The 24,271-nt window shown below is 47.6% G+C and overlaps 2 protein-coding genes across 3 annotated transcripts; one reads left to right on the top strand and one right to left on the bottom strand.

Annotated features, from left to right (window-relative positions):
• Positions 1 to 2,177: 2,177 nt before the first annotated feature.
• ACTR1B (actin related protein 1B) lies at positions 2,178 to 17,033 on the top strand. The gene is made up of 11 exons (XM_083753357.1): positions 2,178 to 2,479; positions 6,978 to 7,042; positions 7,221 to 7,296; positions 8,476 to 8,601; positions 9,977 to 10,101; positions 10,523 to 10,739; positions 11,617 to 11,709; positions 11,991 to 12,165; positions 14,094 to 14,155; positions 14,536 to 14,576; positions 15,025 to 17,033. The coding sequence occupies exons 1-11, from the start codon at positions 2,432 to 2,434 to the stop codon at positions 15,125 to 15,127; spliced, it is 1,131 nt and encodes a 376-aa protein (XP_083609483.1). The 5' UTR covers positions 2,178 to 2,431; the 3' UTR covers positions 15,128 to 17,033.
• Positions 17,034 to 19,170: 2,137 nt separating this feature from the next.
• Positions 19,171 to 22,203, bottom strand: COX5B (cytochrome c oxidase subunit 5B). Of its 2 annotated transcripts, none has more exons than XM_083753480.1 (4): positions 21,984 to 22,203; positions 21,172 to 21,242; positions 19,910 to 20,009; positions 19,171 to 19,409 (listed from the first exon to the last, which is right to left on the bottom strand). In XM_083753480.1, exons 1-4 carry the CDS (start codon positions 22,099 to 22,101, stop codon positions 19,300 to 19,302), a joined length of 399 nt encoding a protein of 132 aa, XP_083609606.1. In that variant the 5' UTR covers positions 22,102 to 22,203; the 3' UTR covers positions 19,171 to 19,299. The 2 variants fall into 2 exon arrangements, with proteins under 2 accessions (XP_083609606.1, XP_083609607.1); XM_083753481.1 differs by having other exon boundaries at positions 19,910 to 20,037; positions 21,984 to 22,200.
• Positions 22,204 to 24,271: the final 2,068 nt, after the last annotated feature.

Genomic DNA, 24,271 nt, shown 5'->3' on the forward strand with positions numbered 1-24,271 from the left:
ACTGAGGTCCAGCTCCGAGGGCCTTCTGGCGGTTCTCTCCCTGTGAGAAGTGAGGTTACAAGGAACCAGGCAGAGGGCATTTATTTATTTCAGTAATTCATTTATTTCAGTAATTCATCTTAAAAGGTGAAACTAATATATGAGATATGTCAAGCCTTTATTTGTTATAATTGTGATGATCATGGTGTACAGCTGATAAAAACCCCAAATTAACAATCTCAGAAAATTAGAATATTAAATGAAATCAGCAAAACAAGGATTGCAAATAGACCAATATTGGACCTCTGAGAAGTAGAAGCATGCATATGTACTCAGTACTTGGTTTGGGCCCCTTTTGCATCAGTTACTGCCTCAATGTGGTGTGGCATGGATGCTATCAGCCTGTGGCACTGCTGGGCTGTTATGAAAGACCAGGATGCTTCAATAGCAGCCTTCAACTCTTCTGCATTGCTCGGTCTCATGTCTCTTATCTTTCTCTTGGCAATGCCCCATAGATTCTCTATGGGGTTCAGGTCAGGCGAGTTTGCTGGCCAATCAAGCACAGTAATCCCATGGGCATTGAACCAGGTTTTGGTACTTTGGGCAGTGTGGGCAGGTGCCAAAGCCCTGCTGGAAAATGAAGTCAGCATCCCCATAAAGCTCATGTGCGGACGGAAGCATGAAGTGCTCCAAAATCTCCTGGTAGATGGCTGTGTTGACCCTGGAGTTAATGAAGCACAGTGGACCAACACCAGCTGATGACATGGCTCCCCAAATCTCTTTTCTGATGAGAGCAGCTTTTGCATCTCATTTGGAAACCAAGGACCCACAGTCTGGAGGAAGAATAGGGAGGCACACAATGCCAGTTCAGTGCTTGAAGTCCAGTGTGAAGTTTCCACAGTCTGTGTTGATTTGGGAAGCCATGTCATAGCTGTGATCTATTTCTGTGATACAGCGGGGAGAGGACGAGGTACTACGTGTGGGGCGGGCGCCGCTTTGCTGTTCTCCTGGTACTGTTTGCCCCGCGTTCCTGGCTGCACACCATAACGTTGCGCGTATAAACTTCACTTTAACTTTTCACCGTCAGAATTGGGGGGTGGTGGCTTATATTCAGGCCAATACGGAGAAAACAGCAAAGACCTGATGAAGAGAGCACAGCAGAGGTTATATTTTCTGAGAATCTTCCGGAAAAACAATCTCTCAAAGGACCTGTTGTTGGCATTTTACCATTGTATTGTGGAGAGTGTATTAGGTTATGGTCTGTGTGTGTGGTTTGGGAGCTGCATGGTGGGGGGGGGGGGATGCTGTCCAGGGTTGTTAAGACTGCGGAGAGAATAATTGGGTGCCCTCTTCCCACCTTGGATCAAATCGATGCTTCCAGGTGCTATAAGAAAGCTGCAGAGATAGCGCAGGATAGTGCGCACCCCGGAAATGATTTCTTTCAGCTTCTGCCTTCTGGAAGAAGGTACAGGGTTATAAAGACTAGGACTAGCCGCCTGAGAAACAGTTTCTACCCAATTGCGATTTTGGTTTTAATCGCAGTGTAAGGAGTCTGTATGGGAGTATATTGTATTTAAAAACGGGGTATCAGAGTTTTTAGGGGGCTTTCAAGGAACCAGGCAGAGGGTGTTGCTCTTGTGCTCGTGTCCTGCTCCCTGGTTTCCCCGGGCACCTGCTTGGCCACTCTGAGTAGGGGATGCTGGACTCGATGGATGGGCCATTGGCCCGGTGCAGCAGATTCTTTCTTATGTTTATTTTTTTGCGGGGGGGGGGGGCGCGGACACGAATACTGGATGACCTGCATCTTAGCCATGGCAACCTCTTTTTTGTGAGAGTGCGACCTGTCGCTGACCTCTTTTATCATATATACTTTGTCAAGGGCTGCATCAACACCATGATTTTCTGACACGTAACGTGTGAGTGCGTCGCCGGTAAAGCAGTAGCTCACTCGACTACCCATTCACAATCCTGACCTCAGCATATTTCCATGAAAGCAAACCCTTATGTTTCCCCCCGGGATTTACTTCCGAGGAGGCAGCCGCAACACCCAATGCGGACTCGCCTCAGGCAGATCAGGGCGGGGAGCAAAGCGACCCCTCTGGCCCTTTAAGAGCCGCGCTATGACATCACTCCCCCTTCCCCGCTCCCTCCCGCAGCGTGCCCGCTCCACTAAGCTTGATGCGGAAGACCCGCCCCTCGCAGCCGAGCGGGCCAATAGCTTGGCAGCTGTCAAGGCCGGAGCCGCACCCGGGCAGGCGCATCTCCGGCTTGTTGGCGGCTGTCGGGGGTTCCGATTGGGCGAGGGAGCGTGAAGCGACGCTTGGTCCCGCCTCCCTCCGCAGCGGGCTGCGTTGCGCCGCACTGGGTGGTGGTTCCCGGGCCACGGCAGCGGCGGCGGCGGCGCATCGCGGAGTCCTGGGCCCGGCTTGGCCCCGCGGCGGCGGCCCCGGCCATGGAGTCCTACGATATCATCGCCAACCAGCCCGTGGTGATTGACAACGTAAGCGGGGCCGGGAGCGCGGGCGGCGGCGGCGGCGCAGCCGGGGCCGGGGGGGGGGGCCTGGGGGCCTGCGCTGGCGGACGCGCCCCGCCCGGCCCCGATCCCGGCGAGGCCCAGGCGCGCTGCTCCCTTGAGTCGGCTGGACGAGCCCGGCTTCAGAAAGGCCAGCGCGGGCCTGAACCCCCCTCAGCCTCGGAGAAGGAGCGGCCGTCGGGCCCCGTTAAAAAGAAAAGGCGCTGTTCGCAGCCCGGGCTGTGAGGTGGGGTGGAGGCCCTTGGTGCTGCTGCCCGAAGAGAGGATCGCCAAGGAGAGCAGGAGCCGAGGAGGTTTCCCGCTCGGGAGGATCGGGGCCCCGCTGCCCGCCAGGCTTAAGAACAGCAGCAGCAGCAGCAGCAGCATCTGCTAGATGAGGCCCAGGGCCTCTCTGGGGAGGGGGAAAGGGGATGTTGTGGGACTGCAACTCCCATCAGGCCAGGCCATTTGCGGGTAAGGGCTGATTGGAGGTGTAGTCAACCAGGTCTGAGGGAGCCGCCTTTTCGGCTGCCCCTGGCTTTTCTATTCAAGCCAACAAGCAAGTCATGAAGGGACTAGCTCTCCTGTTCTCCAGGGCTGAAGAGTTTAGGGGACTCGGTTCCTGAAAATGGCATATAGCCATCATGGTCATGTAACATATTTATTTTTTGTTTTAGATGTTTTCAAGGTAAGGATTGCAAAGCAAGACACATAAAATCATTAAAACAGTAAATTGCATTTATAGTGTTGGGAAACCCCTTGCTTTACATGCATTCTTTAAAACCAGGTTTGAATTCCTGTTAAAAGGATCCAGTTAGCAAATGATTGGAAAGGGTCTCTGCCTGAAAGTCTGGAGAGAGAGAATTGGACTAAGAAGGATCTGGGATTTTTGTCTTCACAACTGGAACTCCAATATCTGCTATGGGAATTGAATCTGGAGGATTGTCATGGCACTTCTGTTTGTTTTACAAAATAATACTTAAGTCTGAATTGTATTAACAATCATTGCTAAACCATTCCTTATAGTGTTATTGTTGCCGTTATTGCTGTTGTACAGCACATTCTCTTAAGAAGTTATCATGCTTAGTTATTAAGTTGTGTAATAACTTTGTTGTTGATACTAGCTTTTGGTGATTAGGACTAAAAGTAACTTTGCATTCTTAGCGCTTGGCATTCTTAGCAGCATCTTTCCTCTCCATATTAGTAGTAGTAGTAGTAGTAAGGTTAAGGGACCCCTGACCATTAGGTCCAGTCACAATCAACTCCGGGGTTGCGGCGCTCATCTCGCTTTATTGGCCAAGGGAGCCGGCATACAGCTTCGTAGTAGTAGTAATAATAATTTTATTATTTATACCCCACCCATCTGGCTGGGTTTCCTCAGCCACTCTTGGCGGCTTACAGCACATAAAAAATTGTAAAACATTAGACATAAACATTTTCCCTAAGCAGAACTGCCTTTGGATGTCTTCTAAAAGTCAGATAGTTGTTTATTTCCTTGACATCTGGTGGGAGGGTGTTCCACAGGGCGGGAGCCACCACTGAGAAGGCCCTCTGCCTGGTTGCCTGTAGCTTTGCTTCTCGCAATGAGGGAACGGCCAGAAGGCCCTCGGTGCTGGACCTCCGAGTCCGGGCAGAATGATAGGGCTGGAGATGCCCCGTCAGGTATACAGGACCGAGGCCATTTAGGGCTTTAAAGGTCAGCACCAACACTTTGTAAGAATATAGTGGGTGGAACCCAACATTGTGGGAGTGGACTTCCACTCATGCAATGGGAATTTATCCTTTTCCCACCTCCTCAACCCTCCAAACACTGCTGTAGCCATCCAGAGCAGATTTTGAGGGCACATGGGAGACAAGTGGAGAGGAGAAGAAGGTGAAGCCCCATTGCTTGAGCAGCATCGGATGTCACATCCCACAATATAAACGGCAGCCGAAAATCTGCCACTTAGGTAGGTCACCTCAGCCAGCTTACTTGAAGGCTTAACTATATTGTCACTTACTACTCTTGCATTCACCGTTTGTAGGAATCATAATATGTAAAAAATAAAGAAGGAAAACAAGTGCAAAAAATTATGATACCATACCTTGTATACCATGCCCTTTATTTCTGAGACTCTGAATTTCTGATTTTTTTGCACCATAGCTCATAAACCTCTTTTCCACCCCAGGGTCATTCCAGACCCAATGTCTTTATTCAAACCCTGCATAGCCCCATTGTTCCTAGAGGGGTCAATATCAACCACTTTCAGTGACCGTGGTTGAGATGCTCCTCACTGCGAGAAGTAAAGGGAACCAGCCAGAAGGGCTTCTCAGTAGTGGCCCCTCCTTGTGGAATGCCCCCCCATCAGATGTCAAAGAAATAAACAATTATATGACCTTTAGAAGACATCTGCAGGCAGCCCTGTATAGGGAATTTTTAAATGTTCGATGTTTTACTGTGTTTTATGTTTTGTTGAAAGCCGCCCAGAGTGGCTGGAGCAACTCAGTCAGATGGGTGGATGATGATGATGATGATATTTGCAGTTATCATCTATTCATTATTGCTAAAGACCTTATGAATGGAAAATGTACCCCAGAAAAATAAAGATTGGAAATATTTTCAGAAAATTTTCCAGTTTGGATTTGTTTTCACAGAAAATTTTCCACTGCATATGCATGTCATGTATGGAGAAAAATTGTGTAGGTATTGAATCTTGTCAGAGGTGGAGATGCGATGTAATGCGGTGGCAAAACTGTGGACGTCCTCTTTTTAGTCTGATGGCTGTCTAGCGATGGTTTCCAACACTTTAAAGGCAAATTTTGCCTGAAAGAATCCCTATATATACTGACCAAACTCTGGATTTTCCAAAGTACTGCCATCTGGAGTCCATTCTTCAGCTTTGAGATGACATGTGCTCACTAGCTGTACTTTCCAGAAACAATGGAAGACATTTTTGTTTTGAAATGATTTCCAGGTAGACAAAAAGCTCTCTGCCTTCGGTATTAATTTTGTATTTATTGCTTTTAAACTTGTTTTCTGTACTATTTTAAAAAACTATTTTTAGTTGTTTGGGGGTATGTTTGTTGAAGATATAACTTGTAGGAGCGTTCATAGTCTTGGGAATGGAAAGGTGCCTGTCTGCAATGTTTCCAGGCTCCCCATGTTCCTTTCGGATAAAAGTCCAAGTCCAAGAAGAGGAACACAGAAGAAGTGTCTGGCATTGCATTTTCTAGGAAAGTGACTTTGCTGATGGCTCTTGTCTTCCGATAGCTCTTGTCTTTGGACTGTTTTCCGTGTAAAGGTCTTTGGCCTGTTTATGCCCATTGCTGGGGTGTGTCTGTGAAAGAGACTTGCTTATTCATGCTGCGAAGAAATAATTAGGAACAGGAATGAGAGCAGCCCAGCCTCATAGCTGCTTTTGGAGGTTGGCAAGACTAGTCAGCTGAGCTGCTACATGATCCTCCAGGATGGGCACAGTGGGGTTTTTCACTGACCGCTATTCACTTTTGGGGGGCACTTGTTCTCTTTTCATTCATAGAAGGTGCTGAATTGTGGGCCTTGTCACTAGGCTGGGGTGGGGGAACTGGCTGCCTTTCTACACAGCCATTGGGAATCTTTGTCATTGGCCTGGAGAACTAAAAGGCAGATCTTGTGACTGAAAGAAAATCAGGCTCAACTTCTATTCTTGGTTTGGATTCTTGCGCCATGGGAAGTTATTTCCCTGCACTCCCTCTGCCTTGGCTTCCACATTTCTGAGATGAAGCAGTGATTTTGACCCTTTGGGAGTGGGGCCAGAGGGCCATCTAATCAGGGTCTTAAACTCAGCTTTCCAGGGTTTTGGAGGCAGACCTCCAAAAATCTGAGATCTCTTAATCTTGTCTGCAGCCCTTCCTCTTTTAATTGCCTTTAATTTGGCTTAGAGAAAGCTGTGGGTGGCCACAGTCTATGCTCCCATGGGGTTGTAATTGGTATGGGCCTTGGCCTTGGTTTTACAGAGTGGTTTGGTTTTACCAGCAGGCTAGGAATTTTGGTGCTAAGCCCTACTCATGAAAAACATAGGATGCTACCTCATACCCTGTGTCCCAGAACTGTCATCTCTGACTAGTAATGTTCTCTGGATTCTCAGGCCATGATCATCCCCAGCCTTTTGCGTAACTGGAGATTTCAGGGACTTCAGCATGCTGTGTGAAGCATGGAGTCAGTCACTGAGTTATGGTCCTTCCCATTGGTAATGTTGGAAGGAAAGGACTTATGTGAGGCATTTGTATGCCTCAAGTGCTTTGCAAGTTATGTGCATGTTATCTTTCAATCTGTGGTGACTCAGGAACTAAATAGAAGCTGAAAGGTGACTTAAACCCAAAAGAGGAATGGAGCCCATGGATATAAGTTTTGAAGTAATGGCTGCTGGTCAGTCCTCATGAGTTTTAGGAAATGTTTCTCAGACTTTGTCTTGCACTGAAAAGCCTTTTCCTTTTCTCTCTTAACTGGTTTTTCTTCTTTCTTCAGGGTTCCGGTGTGGTGAAGGCTGGTTTTGCTGGAGATCAGATCCCCAAATACTGCTTCCCAAACTAGTGAGTGTTGCTGTGATATTTGATTGATTGCCTCATCAATAATAAAGTGTGGTAGCTTTTGAAGACAATATGTGCTTAGTGAGGCTTTGTTTTTGTTTTGTTTTAAATTCACTTGCCATGGTTCATAACACTCAACCTGGCAGTGTAGACAGATAACCAGTCTCTTTTTTCTTGTCAGTGTGGGCCGTCCAAAACATGTCCGGGTTATGGCTGGGGCGCTGGAAGGAGACCTTTTCATTGGACCCAAAGCAGAGGTAAAGTCCACCTTGCCTCTGTGTGTGTTTGGGGGGAGGGGGGGTGTTGACTCCCTATTTTGTGTGTGTTCCCTTTGCGTTTGACAGAAACATTTTGTAGCTGTCATCCCGTAGGGTTGTAGCTAACAAAGTCCCACTTAAAGTAGAAAGATCATTAAGAACATAGATAATTGGGCGTGTGATGGATATACATGCCTGCCTGCTGCAAAGGTTGTGGGTGTTGCACATTGCCTAGATAGCCTAGTAGAGAGTGCTGGGGAGGAGCTAGTGGCGCATGTTGGTATTAATAACATGGGAAAATGTAGTCATGAGATCCTGGAAGCCAAATTTAGGTTGCTGGTAGGATGCTGGAGGCTGGGACCTCCAAGGTAACTTTCTCTGAAATGCTACTGGTTCCATGTGCAGGACTAACTTTGTAGTTTCAATGAGTGGATGAGTCAGTGGTGTCGAGAGGAGGAGTTGGATTTGTTGGGCATTGGGGAATATTGTGAGGGAAGCCAGGCCTGTACAAAAGGGACAGGCTCCACTTGAGCCAGGATAGAAACAGACTGCTGGTGCCCAAAATGAAAAAAAGGTGGCAGAGCAGTTTTAAAACTGATTGGCATTGTGTGGTGGGGGGCTGACAGGAGTGGAGGAGGGTCTGGCTCAGAACAAATCTCCCTTAGGATGAAGAACATAAAATTGTTGAAAATTTAAATGGGGTGGCATAGAACAAGGCACTGTGAGTGCAGGGGCACAGGATGGCAGCTCAGAGAGACCAAAGCACCACAGTAAAATGCAAGAGACTTGGAAGAGAGAGCCTGTCCAGGTGTGTGCAAGCTCTAAGGTTCGAAGACTCCTGGCCAAGATGGGCAAACCAGAGTGCTAGGTCTTAGCAGACAGCACTGATATAGTGGGGATAACGGCATCCTGGTGGAGTGCAGAGAACCAGGAGGACATAGTTACCTCCACATGGAAACTCTATAGGAAAGACATCCCGGAGGGAGTGTCACTCTGTATGTCAAAGAAGGCATTGAGTCCAGCAAGCTAGAAATCCCCAAAGGGGCAGGCTCCCCCACAGAAGCATTGTGGGTTGTGATACTACTGCACCCCAAAGCCATTGAGTACCGGGGACAGGCCATTATCCTCCTGATCAAAATGCTCTTGCTCCAACACATTGCTTACTCTTTCCTTGCGCAGGAGCATAGAGGATTGTTATCTATCCGGTATCCCATGGAACACGGCATTGTCCGGGACTGGAATGACATGGAGAGGATCTGGCAGTATGTTTATTCCAAAGATCAGCTGCAGACGTTCTCAGAAGAGGTAATAGTTGCAAGAACAATGCTTCTAGCCAGCCTTTGAATATTAGCATTAGGTGGGGGGCTGGGAAATTGCATTTGCTGTACCTTTATGTGACACTTCCCCTTAGCTGCTGTTTTAGACAGTTACAATGCAGGCAGTCCAGGGGTGAGGTGTGGATTTCATTAAGGAAATCTACATCCCCCCTCCTCATAGTAAGTTGAGTACTGCTGCTTTGGCTTGTGATTCTCTTGCTTGCTTCCCAGTTCGGAGCCTGGTCAAGTGCCAAAAGGAAACATGAGTGATGATGCTCTCAGACTCTCCTCCTGCCAAAATAGGGTCATGGGAAACATGGTGGAAATCCCTTTCACCTGTAAGCTGTGAGCCTGCACAATCTCTGAGGCAAAAGGCAGCCTTGGGATAGATGTGGTTGGAAGGTGACTATCTTCTACTGTCAGTCCTGGAGAGTGTTATTACTGATCCATTGGGTGACCTTCACAGTCTGATCCTTCATGCCTTGAGGAGGACCTTCTTCTGTACGAACTTCTCCGGCCACAGGAGGCCTTGAGGAGGCAGTCTTGCCCACGTTGGGGACGGAGGACTTCTTGATGAGCATTCAAAGTCCAGCTTCTTTCTGCATCAGCAATGTGGTGGTCTCTCTGGGAGCTTGGCAGGGCATGCCTGGTTTTTTCCAGGCCTATGACTGTTAACCCTTCCTAGGAAAATAGTTTCTGGCTGGTGTTTTTTTGGTGCCTGTCAAGGAGGCGCCAAATTTCTTAATTTTCTGTGTTTAACTTGTGGGCTTTTAATCTCTTTAACTCAAGGGGAAAAGAACTAGAGACATATCTTAACAGATAATTAAACCTTCACCCTATCCCTGGAAAGATGTTTGTCGTTCCCTGCAAGTTGATTCTCAGAAGGAAACCTTGAATTCCTTCTGGGGTGGGCAGATATGAAGGCGCTTCACCCTCTGGGTCCCTGTGCTGGTTCTTTTCTAATCCTGAAGAAAGGCAGCAGCCACACTTCTGGCTGTTGTGATGCAGGTCTGCTGGGAAGTTGAGGAGACTTGGAGGGAGGGACACTGTATTCCGCAACATCAGTGGATCAAATTATTCCTGGAGAAGAGCGGTTTGATAGAAAGGTCAACAGAACATTTAACAGTTCCCTCAGTTTTAATGGATGTGCTGCATTTAGCATTTTAATGTGTGTATCATTTTAGGAGCCAACACCTTCTAGTAGTAAAACCAGAGCATCACTTCCTGAAGGGGCTTCTGTGAGGGCAGCTTAGCAGAACTTGGAGCAGGCTACCAGGAAAGAGTGTGTGGACCTCATCCAGTGAATAGCATGTGGGCATTCACCCAGTTTTCCCCACGACTGTCACTTCCTGCTTTCCTTCCAGCATCCAGTTCTCCTGACAGAAGCCCCGCTAAACCCCAGCAAAAATCGAGAGAAGGCCGCCGAGGTTTTCTTTGAGACTTTCAACGTTCCAGCTCTTTTCATCTCCATGCAAGCTGTCCTCAGCCTGTGAGTATCCAGCCTGCTGGAAGGTTGGGGAGGTGGTTGCTTCTGGCATTGCTTCACTGTGATGACCAGAAGACTTTGGATACTTTTCTCTTCTGAGCCTAATCTGTTTCCTGTGCTCTGGAGGGCCATGGCCAGACTAAGAACATAGGAAAAGCCTGTCTGTTGGATCAGGCCAAAGGCTCATTTAGTCATTTTGTAGTTCCCAGCATACTGCCTCCGACGGTGGCAGTAGAAAGCTGTTATGGCTAGTTGCCATTCATAGCCGTGTCCGTCATGAATTTGTCTAATTCCCTTTTCTACCCATCCAAATTGGTGGCCGTTACTGCATCTTGTGAGAGCGCATGCCATAGTTGTTTGAAGAAGTCCTGAACTAATTACCCTTCTTGTTTCCCTCTGCTCTCTCTCCCTCTCTCTCTCTAAGCTACGCCACTGGCCGCACTACAGGGGTGGTGCTGGACGCAGGGGATGGAGTGACACATGCGGTCCCCATCTACGAGGGCTTTGCCATGCCTCACTCGATCATGCGCGTAGACATTGCTGGGCGAGACGTCTCCCGTTACCTCCGTCTGCTGCTACGGAAAGAGGGCTATGACTTCCACACCTCAGCTGAGTTTGAAGTCGTGAAGACAATAAAGGAGGTGAGGTTGGGGCAGATGGATACATGCCTGCCATGGGGGGGGGGAATATCCTGCTCCTGCCGGGAGACAGTCCTAGGATTTAAATAAGGTGTTTTTGGTTACTGAGCAGCACACTGGACTAGACCTCTAAATTGTTAAAAATCTAGTTCCAGGTGATCCATGTCTTTAAACACTCCTCTGTAGAATTGGAGCAGCAACTGGCCGATTGATTCAGAGAATGTTCCATAAGAGCCTTGTAAATCAGAAAGAGGATATGGTTGAGCAGTGCTATGACAGTCTTCCCAGCTAGATGGTGCCAAGTCTGGTTCTTAAACTAGTGCATTTTCAGTTTACATCTGAGGTCGCAATGATCTTAAAAGAGAAAAGTTCTGATGAACCAGGGGTTTCTTTTTGACATTTCCATCATATACTGAAGAGGCAAGCAACTCTTGAGTTTAATGAGTCAAAACTGTGTGCTTCTTAAGCAGTGCGACCACCTGTAGTCAATTTTTCACACATTCTGTATCCATCCTCAGGTATATGTATACAGCTTTTCAGAGCTGTAGCCATGGAAGACAAATGCAGGAGCTAGGAAGTTCTTGAAGCAATTTGCTACATGCTGTCCATAAAATAAGACAATGTGGTTGTCTGCAGAGAGCAAGAAACCCAGGATAGTTCGCTAATTTGGGTGAACTATCCTGGGTTGGGTTGTAGTATGAGATTGTGCAAGATAACTGGTCTATGTCATGATGGTAAGTGCATCTGCAGAGGGGAGGCTTGAATTCTGGTCCTCTGTCCAGTTAGCTCGCTGTGGGCCTGGGTGGGTGGAGCTGCTAGGAGTTCTTCTAGCAAGTGGCTTCCAGGACCCAGCTGCCTCATGCTGCCTTCCTCCTTGCAGAGAGCTTGTTACTTGTCCATCAACCCTCAGAAGGATGAGGCCCTGGAGACAGAGAAGGTGCAGTACACGCTGCCTGATGGAAGCACTTTAGATGTAAGTTTTTGAACTGGAAAAGGGGTCTTGCAGGAAATCTTGAGGTTTGGGGCTTCTTCACATTGCATTTTGCAGTAGAGGTGTTTGCAATTATTTCTGGAGAAGTTTTGCAACGTTCATGCTGTGTACAAGAAGGTGGTTGACACAAACTTCTCACAGTCATGCAGAACCCCCTAGTGACAAAAAAGACTGTCTTTTGAATGCTGTAGCTGTTGTGGGTTGAAGTAGAGCTTATTTGTCCTCTTGCCCTACTTTGATTGGCACTGTGGCTTTCCTGGCAGGTTGGTCCATCCCGGTTCCGAGCCCCTGAGCTGCTGTTCCAGCCGGACTTAATAGGAGATGAAAGCGAGGGGATCCATGAAGTGCTAGCATTTGCTATTCAGAAATCTGACATGGACCTGCGGCGGACATTATTTGGGAATATTGTTCTGTCTGGAGGATCTACACTTTTTAAAGGTACGGGGGCTCCCCAGAAGAGGTAGAGAGCTTGTTTGTCTTATAAGAGAAGGCTGCTTCACACCATGAATTGTCAGGTAGTCCACCTAGCTGCATATGCTCTATTCTTATTGGGAGAGGCCTGAATGAAAGGTTCTCAGCCTGTGAATGAACTCTGGTTGAGACTGTGGAGAACCATTGCCAGTCAGATCCTGCATGAGATCTGTTTTAGCTGAGGAATGCTAGGAATGGAACTTGGGACCTTGTGTATGTAAAGCATGTATCATTCCAGTGAGCTCTTGATATGTGTAGGAGACAAAGTGCTGATATTAAGAGGCTGGGTTTCTGACAATAGTCTTCCTCTGTGCCCTCTCTTGCTGCCCTGTTTTGTGTGAAAGCTTCAAAGCTTGCACTGTTAAAACCTCTGGCACACCCAGTCTCATGCCCTGCTTTCAGCCGAGCATGTAACTCTTGGGATGAGTCTCTGCTTCTTCCTGTGTCAATACATATCCAAGTCCCCTCTGCACTTCCCAGTCCTCTGGAGGACCATTTTTGCCCTGAAAAACAGGTGTACATTGCAGACGATCAAGCACCAGGATCTTGGAACCCTTCAAGCAAGGTGACCTCAGGAAGATGTGTTAACCTGGAAGAGGGAGGGGTGTTAAAAACTACAATTTTACTGGTCTACCCCCAATTTATTTGGCGTTTCCTACAAATCAAGAATAGTGTTGGTATTGTGAGGAGCCCTAGCAATTACTTAACACTATTGATAAAGGAGTCCTGTTCCACACACCCAAAGGTGGCAGCGAGGAGGAGCATATGTAGAACATTAGGTTTCCAGTGGAGGCCAAATTAACCCAGTTAACTTTGGATGGAGGCTAATTGTGAATAACTTCTGGGACTCAAAAAGCTTCCCACCCGCTTCCCCAGAGTCAATTGTCTTATAGCAGAATCTGCCAACACAGCAGTTAAATTGGAGATTTGTAGATCTTCACGGGCACCCGAGCTGCTAAATGGGGCAGGGTATACAATATATCCAAAGTGTGCAGGGATACTAGATAAATATCTAAATATTAGTACATGAATAGGAATGAATATGCACACAATACAAACATGCAGACAAACTTGGATCAGGATTCTACAGTCTATTTCATCTAACTGCATGTGAATCAATGTTAAGGCAAGACAAGAAGTGTGTAATTGCCCCAAGCGGAGGGCAGTGTCCCTATTACAATATTAATATTTTTTGTGGGATGCAGGGAAGTGATTACCAGAAACGCCATCCAGGCTTTCTCTGGCTTTTGTGTCTTAGGCAAATACTGTCTTAGTTTTTCTTTTTCCCTTTCTGAAAGCCAGAGAGTGAATGTCTTTTTTGTTTTAACGAAACAAGTTCAATGTCATATTTGGGAATCAGAATTGTGGCTTCCCCCAGGCCCTGTTCTCTACAGATTCTGAGTGTGTTTACTTTATTTATACAATACCTATTCCACTTTTTATATAACACATTCAGAGTGATTCATGAGAATATCAGAACAAAGCATTAAAACAGTTTCTAAAGGATGGGAGGTGGAACAAAGAATAAAAAAGAGCCATAAAATAGCAGAAAGCAATCATCGAAAGCAGTTTGCATCCATCACTCACCAAGAGCCTCAGAGAATAAGGTCTTCACTTGAGCTTTAGACAAGAAGAGTTTGTGCCTGCCAAACCTGGCCAGGGAAACAAAAGTTGCCACCACCCCCACCTGCCTCTGGAGGGGCGGAAGGACGGGGACATTTCTGCTTTGAAGAGATGCTGAAAAGCTAACTGTGTCCAGTCCTTTTTGGGATTAGCATTGGAACGATGAGGCACTGATGTCTGGGATGTACCAACATGAAATGTAGTTGATACTTGACCTCTATGGTACATCGCCTTAAACTCTAAGCTTCCTCACTTGTCTCTCAACTCCTCAGGTTTTGGAGACCGGCTGCTCAGCGAGGTGAAGAAACTTGCTCCAAAAGATGTCAAAATTAAGGTGAGGCTTTGGAGGAACTCCGGGCCCCAAGGCAGTTTGTGTGCAGTGACCATGGTGGGTGGGGGAGGAGCAGGAGGAGCAGAGTGATCTGGTTTCCAATACACTCTCCATAACGAAGGCTGGCAACTCGCTCTTTAAAGGGAAACACAAAGTGTCTGAATTTTCTTAAGTTGCTAAGCTCTGTACTGGAGGATGCATTCTCTTATTACAAAGGCAAGGATGTCCAGATGTTTGAAATAATGTGTTTCCTGCATCTTAGCAGGTGATGTTCCAGTGGAAGGAGGGGTTGGGCTCTGGTGCTCAGAAGGGCAGTTCCTGTGTGCGCGTGTACCCTTGTTCCCCGGAGTCTGTGTCTCTGATTTGTGCTTTCTTCCTTGCAGATCTCTGCACCTCAGGAAAGATTATACTCTACGTGGATTGGGTAAGAGGATTCTGCCGGGAGGGATAAAAACAACCCCTGACCCCTTGGGCACCTCACATCAGGTGCTCCTATTGGGCTTAACAAAATTGGTCAAGTTGTCCTTAGTGCACTGAGGCCTCCACAGAAACAGAGGGCTGTGATGTAGAGGCTTTTTCTCAGCACAGGGAGCCTGATACTGCAGCATGAACTTGGGTTGGGTGAGGCAGCTCCTGTTCTTCCATCTGGAAAGTTCTCCTGTGCTTGGGTTAGTTTCAGAAAATGAACTGGCTCCAAGTTGTGAATGGCAGTGGAGCCGTATGTCCTGGATCAGGAGCGAGGGTTGTACCATCTCTGGTGGGCATTCTCTGTGCGGCAATTGCATCAGTGGGTGGGCCCTTCATTTCTCCTCTGTTTGCATGCCTTGCTTCCATTGGCCAGGCCTGCTGAGTCTGTGCTCTTTTCCCCACAGTGGCTCTATTCTCGCCTCCCTGGACACGTTCAAGAAGATGTGGGTGTCCAAGAAGGAGTATGAAGAGGACGGGAGCCGGGCCATCCATCGGAAGACATTCTAGGGAAGGGGGGGGGGCAGGGCAGCAGCAAGGCAGCTGGTGCCTGTGGGCGACTCATCCAGGTTGTGTCTTTTTTTCTCTTAACCCTTACTTGTCCAGGGCTGCTGCATCCCTGCTGGCTGGGTCCAATTCCTGCCTTCCTCCCAGGCCTCACGCTTTCCTGTCTTAGTGGCCTGTCCGATGCATGTTGCTAGCACGCACCCCCTTGGGAGGGAGGTGCAGCTGTATTTCGAGGCCTTGGCTGTGGTGGAGGAGGGCAGCGGCCCCAGCCAGGAAGGAAACTCAAGCTCCATTCCACTTTCTAATCTGTTCCATGAGCCTCACTGCTGCTTTGACCTGGTGCTCATTGTGCCTGTCAGCTGGTAGGAAGGCTGGTTTTTTCCCCTGAGTAGGGAGCTGTTGTGTGGCCTCTGGCTGCCCTGCCCTTGGGGAAAGGTGCTGCCTGCCTGCTCCACGGTTTGTTGCGGAAATCTCAAACGTTCAGATGCCCCCCAAAAGGAATAAATCAGTTTGTTGATGTGACTGCCTGGGGCAGCTGCATTGCCTGCCTAAAGCATAGGAAAGGTGTAGGCCAGGAGGTGCTATCGTCCCCCTCAAGTTCCCCTGCCTTTTGAGTGGCCGTGTCTGCCAAGCAGTCTTCCGCCTGCTTCTCGGAGAGGTCCTCCTGGCAGGGCCTCACTCAGGGCTCAGTGCCAAGGTGTTTCAAGGAGTGCTGAGGAACTCTTGCCTCAGTGCAACCCACCCGCCCCGCTCTCATGGACTGCCAGATTTGGTAAGAAAGAGGATCTTGGCTACCTCTTGGAGGAAGAGGTATAGGAAGGGAAATAGGGCAGGGGTCTCTCCACACCGTCTCTGCCCTGTCCAGTCCCAGGGGAGTAGGGTCAGCATGCTGTTAGTTTCGGTTAGAATCTGTGAGGCAGCAGGAGATAGAAGAGTCCAGCCATGACATCTTCTGGGCCTGGTGGCTTCTGCAGTGTGGCCTAGCCAACTTTGAAGGGACTATCTGTGATGGCAGAGGAGGAGGAAGATTGTCTGTGCTTCCCCCTTTTGAGAGTTGATCTGCTCATGTAATGCAAGAGAATGTTGCGAACTGGCTATTGGACAAGACAGGACGGGATGACCGCAGTTGGAGGGCCTGCAAATCCTTTCTCCAGGCCTAGCACTCAGCTGGAGTCCGAGTCAGGGGGAAGATAAGGAGGAATACTCTCAGCTGTCTGTCTTTTAAGCTACCACACTTAACAGGTGCGCCCTGCATCTCCAGCTTGCCCCTCTTGGGAGTGCCTGCTCCTCTCGCTGTGCTGTACTCCCCTCTCCCTGCACCCCTTTTATCCTTCTGCTCCCTGTAGGAAACGGTGGCTGGGCCTCCTTGTTCACGGACTCTCTGATGTGCATAAGCTTGACCTAAGGTCCCGATTCTGCTGCTGTTCTATTAAAAATTGCCAGGCCATGCTGGGTATGTAGAGAATCGCACTGGGTGGGATTGCGGAACATGGGAGGAGGACTGTCCTGTGGCAGCCAAAGTATATACAAGAGCTAAGATGATGGGAAGCTACTCAGCTGCCTTCTGCTGACTCCAGGTGCATTGCAAAGATAGATGCTCTTTGTAGCCTTGGACTGGAAAGGGTTAAAAACTTTTTTTTTAAAGGAAATGAATTAATTTAAGAGACCCCCTGTTGACTGGTGGGCCCATGGCTCCACCCCTCCAAGTGTGTGTATATTGGCTTCTCCATCTTATCGACCTATCGTGATCTTATACCAAATGGAGGCAAGAGCAAAGCCCCCCACCCTCCAAAAAACTATACACCCCCCCCCCGGGCTGCAATGTACAATAACACAGTTGCCTGTATTTTTATTTTGTAAATTCATTATAGTAATAATTATAAATTAACAGCCAGTGGCTTTGCATGGGTCTGAGACTGCTGTCATTGCTCAAAGGTGGTGTGGTGTCTTTACTGTGACTAATTGGGAACAGTGCATACAAGAACGCAGGCAGGAGACTTCTGTGGACCCCAATATACACTAGGAGCACCTAGGGCTAAATTTACCAGTGCATGTTTTTGAAAAGGTGAAGGGTTAGAGCAAGGACTGAGGTCAAGAGATAGGTGGCTAACGGACAAAATGGCTCTACAGATATCCAATACTGATCCCTCTGCCTTTTCAGTAGACATTTGCTGAACAGGTAAAAAGCTGCTTTGAACTGCTGAAGAGAAAGCAAGGTGAAAATACAACCATATGTGTAGACAAAAGCCTTGTCTACACATATGAAAGGTGTGTTTTGGTGTAAACTGCTTAAAAGTACGTTTCCGAGCACAATTCAAAGTGCTGGTGTTGACCTTTAAAGCCCTAAACGGCCTCGGCCCAGTATACCTGAAGGAGCATCTCCACCCCCATCATTCTGCCCGGACGCTGAGGTCCAGCGCTGAGGGCCTTCTCAGTGGTGGCGCCCGCCCTGTGGAACGCCCTCCCATCAGATTTCAAAGCGATAAATAACTACCTGACATTCAGAAGACATCTTAAGGCAGCCCTGTTCAGGGAAGTTTTTAATCTGTGATATTTTAGTGTATTTTTGTTTTCTGTGGAAGCCGCCCAGAGTGGCTGAGGAAACGCAGCCAGATGGGCGGGGTACAAATAATAAATTATTATTATTATTAAAAGGGGTTCATGCTTGTCAGCAGCTTCATAGGCTACTGTATGTGGAAAACATGCTGGGGAGCCAGAATCTCTTACAGCTGTGATAGGCTATATGCAGTTTCAAACCAAGCTGCACAGATTATATTGTGGCAGACGGAGATGTTCACATGGGCAAAAATGCCAAAAAACCCTTTACTGGGAAAAGGAAACTAGGAACAAATGAGGAAAATTGTGCTAGACAAGATACATCCTCTGCTTTTGTGGTTCTGGAAGAATTCTAATGAAGACACAAAGAGGGAGGGTTGCTTAAAGGAAAGGAACCTGTATTTTCATGGAGCTTTAGAAAGATTACTTAACAGCTTAAGATTTCTTCATAAGTAATGGGAGAGGGGCTTCTCCGAGACATGCATGAGCCATGGGAACCTCTCTTTTGTAGGGGTGGTAATGTGGCCTTCCTGGAACAGTCCGGCTGAATACTGCAGGAATCTTGATGCAGGACTAGGGTTTGAACAATCCCTACAAGACAAAGATGGCTTGTACTGTTAATGTGACCAACAGCAAGTTTCCACATGCTTGGCCAAGAACCCAATCTTAATGAAGAATGTTTTCAATCTTCCATAGGGACTGCTTAAGTATGTCATAATTTTGGAGAATGTTCTCTGAAGCAAGAGAGATGGGGAAATTGCTTGAGCTCAAGATATATTGCTGGGTGCCAAAGTGCAACCATCTACCCACGCAAACCTAAGTTGCTCTTTCAAGCAGCATCAGCAATGACTCTTCCAACTAATCTGTTCCCTTGAAGCCATGGGTCACTTTCCCACCAAGCTTTGCTTGTTTCCCAGCCTTGGATCAGTTAGCTAGCACATTTTCTCCTCCTGGTTCCTGGAGGCTAGGCTAAATTAGTCTGTAAGGTAAAGGACCCCTGGCAACTACGGGGCATGGTGCTCATCTCACTTTCAGGCCGAAGAAGCCAGTGTTTGTCCATAGACAGCTTTCTGGGTCATGTGGCCAGCAGGACTAAACCGCTTCTGGTGCAACAGGACACTGACAAGCCAGAGCACATGGAAACGTCGTTTAATTTCCCGCCACAGTGGTACCTATATCTACTTGCATTAGTGTGCTATCAAACTGGTTGTAAGTAGTGTCTGTTCAGCTTTAGAATGCTAAAAATTAGAAAGCTCACATATCTAGAGATAAAAGAACTAAGGTCGCTGGTAGATTTGTACAGCTGCCCTTTCAAGAGAAGTGACACCCACTTTCCTCCCAGAAGAGCTGTACCTCACTCAAAAAAAGGAGGGAGGAATACCACCACCCTCTTCTGCTCCAGCACAAGAGCAGCTACAGTAAAGAAAAAGAGCTCCAAGGCACACACAGCTAGTTTTAGCAGCTGGGTTAGACCATAAAGAGAGAATTCATTCACACAATGAGTCAAAGACTTTATTAGGTTTCAAGGAATGTGATACATCGTGACATAAACAGCTACGTAGCTCAGCCCTGTATCCAGAAATCATAAATGGAAAGCTCAGCAAAGCTTTGAAGCCAAATCAGGGCAATTGGTAGCCAACCAACTTGTAATGGGCTCCACAGGAGGGGCAGCGCTGGGGATTTCCCTTGTGCAGCCAGAACCAGATCACAGTGCTGTTGTCCTCTTCACCTGCAATGTGTGGGATAAAGTAGATTAGGCAAGATACTGCAGACACATTGGCAAAATGTACATAGGAATGATGAAAGGGGGTTGCATCTAGGCAATACAAGTTGATTCAATAAAAGAGCAAGCACAAAGAAAAAGTTGATTAATAAACTAAATCACCAAGAGTGAATTTAATAGCCACTCAAGCTATTAAACAAACTACTTTAGGCAGAGGCCATTTATGAGGCTTGTTTTGTTACACTGATCATGTCTAAGAGTTCAGCTGCATCTGCAGGCAAGCCTTCACAAATTTTGCAGATGTTCCAACTCAAACATGTCACATCTTCAGCCATATTCTTCCCGCCTACCCAAAGGAGGTTCAACACAAATGAGATGCTTCCCCCCCCCCCCAGGCAACACTGATTTCACATACAGATAAGTGACTGCACAAGAAAGTTCCCTTGAAATGATGTGAACAAACAGCACTGAGCCAGAAGCTATTTCTGTATTTAAGAGAGACTTACAGATGCAGCCCACAAGCCTCTTGTCTGTAATTGAAGGGACTATGTTGGGGTCTTCCTTTGTTCCAGCATATCGTTTGGGTGGTAACATGTTGTAAGGATCCTACAAGCAGCAGGAGAGTTGAAGACCACTTTAGAAACTAAAAAAAAAATTACTGCACATGTTCCCACTAACTGACTATTTGCCTTTCCCACCCCTGAGGTTTGTGGCAGCAAATCAGCTTGCAGCCAAATGCCCTAGACACCCCCCTCCAGCCAGTTATTCTATTTGTATAATTTTGTCACTAAAATACCTGATTTCCAAGCCAAGATATGAACTCAACCGCACCCAGTCCAGCAAACCTGACAGTTTCTCAGATTCAGTTCAAGTACTGTACTATGAAGCAGATAAAAACCAGTCTCCATCTCTCATTTGATGGAAGCACCAGAATGTTATTTATTTATAAAGTGTTCTATACTGCTGTATCATAAAAATATATTGCAGTGGTTTACAACATTGTAAAACAATAGAGTAAAATAATAAAAAAGCAGATACAAAAGGGAAAAAACTAAAAACGAGCATCAGTAAATTATTGTGGGGGATCTACTCAATTGATTTCCATTTAGCTGAATACTGAATAAAGAGAAAATGTTTAGTGGGACAGGCTGTTGCTGCTACCTAATAAATTCATTTTTAAGTCTAAAGTATTCTAAGTGATCCAATTACAGTGGTATCTTGGTTTAAGAACAGCTTAGTTTATGAACAACTTGGATTAAGAATGCTGCAAACCCGGAAGTAGGTGTTTTGGTTTGTGACCTTTGCCTTGGAAGCAGAACGTGTTCCGCTTCCTGTTGAGTGTGTTCCATTTGTAAACTGAGTCCCCCGCTGCTATGGGAAAGCACGCTTTGGTTAAAGAACACTTCGGTTTAAGAACGGACTTCCGGAACGGATTAAGTTTGTAAACCAAGGTACCACTTACAGATAGGTAGCCGTGTTGGTCTGCCATAGTAAAAAAAAAATAAAAAATCCTTCCAGTAGCACCTTAAAGACCAACTAAGTCAGTTCTTGGTATGAGCTTTCGTGTGCATGCACACTTCTTCAGAATGTGCATGCACACGAAAGCTCATACCAAGAACTGACTTAGTTGGTCTTTAAGGTGCTACTGGAAGGATTTTTTTTTTTTTGACCAAGGTACCACTGTAAAAGTGCCAGTGTTCTGGGGGAAGTTACAATCACAACACAGTTTTATCAATAAAGGTCATTTCCCTTGCTTGTTTTTACTCACCAGCCCCTTCTCTAAAGCTTTCATGGTTTTCCTCTCCATTCCTGTAGCCTGCTCTTCATCACTGGGAATACCTAGAATAGAGAACAACAGTGAACTGCTGGGGATGAAAGAGTCCTCCCTATGTCAGGGAAGACACAAAATATTTGTTTTACTACCAGTGAGCCTCTTGGCATCTGTGCCCCTGGCATTTACCACTTTGTCCAGTCCATGTCAAGTGATCCATTGACTTTTACCATACCATTTTAAATTGCTTTCCGTTTCTGTTTCCTAAAAGTAGTATAAGAGAAGGCCCTATATCTGTTTTGAGATCCCAAGTTAAAATTTTGCAGGAAGCTCTTTGAAATATTAATACATTTGGAGGGGGTGGATTTTTAACCATATTGATTTTTAAATCATTTTTTAATGTATAATTTTTTTGGCACACTTTATGTGCCAAATCATATCAAAGCCTATGATGTTCTGAAGAGATTGGTATTTTTAGTTTTGAAATATCTCCGTTCTGGACTGAGCCATGTTTAAGGTTTTTGTGCAGTCCGGAAAATCCCCCCAAAATTAAAAACGGAGACCTGGGACTTTCTCTTCTACTGTACTACTTTTAGGAAACTGAAAACGGAAGCAATATAAAACGGAAAGGTAAAAGTCGCTGCGTCCCTTGGCAGGAGGCGACCCTGGGGAAGAGTGAGGGTCGTCCCTGTTTCTGCTCTCCTGAAACGTCCCTTCAGCGCGGCCCGCATGGCCCCTGCCCTCCGCGCAGCCCCCGTCGCAGTCGCGGCCGAGAGACCCCAGCAAGGTCCCCTCCGCCCGCCGCTCACCTCCGGCGCCCATGGAGCGGGCGGCCCCCGTCAGGCGCAGCGGCCCCCGGCCCAGGGGACTCCGGCCCGCGCTGAGGCCTCGCAGGGCCCCGCACACCCGCAGTAACCTTGACGCCATGGCAACCCTCAGAGCAGAGCGAGAGAGAGGCGCAGAGAGGCAGCCTCCCCACAGGATCTCTTCCGCTTCCTGCCCTTCACTTCGCCGCCTAAGAAGACGCCCGCCCACCTAGTTCCGGTGTTAAAAATAAAACAAAGCCCCCATTGGTCGCGACGCCCTGTGGGCGGGCCCAGGGCAGCAGCGCCCTCGCGAGAATGGCCGGGCCCAAGAGGCGCCATCTTGAAGCCAGAGGCCGTTCCTTGGGAGTGGTCAGCCCGGCCGTAGCGGAGCGCGGCCTCCCTCCCGGGAAGCTCCAGCTGCTCTCCCAAACAAAATGCCCAGCAGCCCAGACGGGAGGGGAGTCCAACACGTGTGAGGAGATCACAGCCCGAGTCCTGACACGCCTTCATTTCTGACAGGCTCACATTGGGCTGCCGTGCGTCCGGACTTTCCCGGACAAAAGTCATGTCAAGGGCGGGGTTTACGTCCGGGATCTTAGACAAATCAATCGAAAAATCGCGGTGTTTTGTGGCGTTTTTGTATAGAGAAGAAGAAGAGCTCAACAATGTTGGGGTCTTCCTTAAAAAAGCTCCACAACAACTTTTTTTGGGGGGGTCCAGGTTTTTACTTTTTGAAACATGGCACCCCTCGGCTCCCCCCAAAGACGCATCTTTCCTTGAGCCCCACATGCCCTGTGAGGAAGGAAACCCAGCCAGCCTCCCTCTCTTTTCCCTTCCCAGGCAGGGCAGCTGCTGCCGGACTCTGGCCTTGGGCTTCTGCCTCAGCGCCCCCTTCCTTCCATGGGGCAGGGGGGCCACACATCCGAAATGCCTGCTGATTTGGATGCCTCTGTGTCCGCGTGGCGTGTGAGCGCCTTGACTGGCCTCGCACCGGATTTCTGGGCTGTTTCCAACCATGCTGTGGCTGCCCCTCTTGTTGACTGTTTTGTATTTCTTTTTTTAAATATATTTCCCCTCTATGCCTGGGCTGAATATGAGAGGAAACACCTAGAATCTCACCATGTCAGTTAGATAATTGCTGCAATTCAGGATTATATATGCCAGCCTTCTTAGGGTCCCCAGCATGGTGCCTGTGGGCAGCAGTGTACCTACCAGTATCTCTTACAGCACCTGTAAATATCCCCTCACAAATCCAAAATGTATGAAAGACTTCTGCTCTTCCTGCTCAGTTCTTGTTACATTGAACTCTCACCACTCCAAACATGTCCACTTTGCAGTGGGTGACAGGAGTGGATGCCCACTTTCTCTTCTGAACAAAGGGGAGGTGCACAGGGCTTCTCTTTCAGAGCAAGTGAAGTGGGATGGTGGCTGGTGTAGTTCCCTTTCTCTCTCTCTGGTGAGGGTGGCTGATGCAGGGGCATGCCTGCAACATTTTATGCACCAATTTCTCTGCTCTTTAAGATGTGGCAGCCATTTTGTGTTATGCAGCACTCCACTCCTGGCACCCACTTTGTGACTGGCATCCACAGCACTCTCTCAAAATCCGATGTGCTCACTGCTATTCAGGACAACTTGCAAGTAAAACATTAGAAAATGCAATGAAATGACATCAAAGTAATATAAGATGAAGAAAGGTTCAACAAATAAAGCAAATACATTAGGTAGGAAATTATTTATTTGGTAAAACAAACGAATAGGTAAAGGTAAAGGGACCCCTGACCATTAGGTCCAGTCGTGGCCAACCTTGGGGTTGCAGCGCTCATCTCGCTCTATAGGCCGAGGGAGCCAGCGTACAGCTTCCGGGTCATGTGGCCAGCATGACTAAGCCACTTCTGGCGAACCAGAGCAGCGCACGGAAACACCGTTTACCTTCCCGCCAGAGCGGTACCTATTTATCTACTTGCACTTTGACATGCTTTCGAACTGCTAGGTGGGCAGGAGCCGGGACCGAGCAACGGGAGCTCACCCCATCGTGGGGATTCGAACCGCCGACCTTCTGATCGGCAAGTCCTAGGCTCTGTTTAACCCACAGCTTGAATTTTAAAACCCTCTTTACCATCTGATGAAAGAACAAGTGAGGGAACCAGTCAAGCTTTCTAGGACCAATAATTCCATTATATTTGCTGCAAAAAACCCTTCCATATCAACCTGCCCTTACTCTAAGATCAGCAACTGAGGTCCTCCTGGAGGCCCATCCTCAGTATCAGATACCTGGTGTGCTCTCCTGGGCC

This window comes from Podarcis gaigeae, assembly GCF_964106915.1.
Source record: "Podarcis gaigeae genome assembly, chromosome: 8".
Taxonomy (NCBI): Eukaryota; Metazoa; Chordata; class Lepidosauria; order Squamata; family Lacertidae; genus Podarcis; species Podarcis gaigeae.

What these genes read in the sequence shown, in the direction of transcription:
- ACTR1B (XM_083753357.1), top strand. Translation starts at nt 2,432, where the DNA reads ATGGAGTCCTACGATATCATCGCCAACCAGCCCGTGGTGATTGACAAC. An exon ending in TCGTGAAGACAATAAAGGAG is followed by an intron (nt 10,740 to 11,616) that starts GTGAGGTTGGGG and finishes TCCTCCTTGCAG; the next exon opens with AGAGCTTGTTACTTGTCCAT. An exon ending in AGGATCTACACTTTTTAAAG is followed by an intron (nt 12,166 to 14,093) that starts GTACGGGGGCTC and finishes TCAACTCCTCAG; the next exon opens with GTTTTGGAGACCGGCTGCTC.
- COX5B (XM_083753480.1), bottom strand. Translation starts at nt 22,101, where the DNA reads ATGGCGTCAAGGTTACTGCGGGTGTGCGGGGCCCTGCGAGGCCTCAGC. An exon ending in CCGCTCCATGGGCGCCGGAG is followed by an intron (nt 21,243 to 21,983) that starts GTGAGCGGCGGG and finishes TCTCTATTCTAG; the next exon opens with GTATTCCCAGTGATGAAGAG. An exon ending in AAGCTTTAGAGAAGGGGCTG is followed by an intron (nt 20,010 to 21,171) that starts GTGAGTAAAAAC and finishes TGCTGCTTGTAG; the next exon opens with GATCCTTACAACATGTTACC.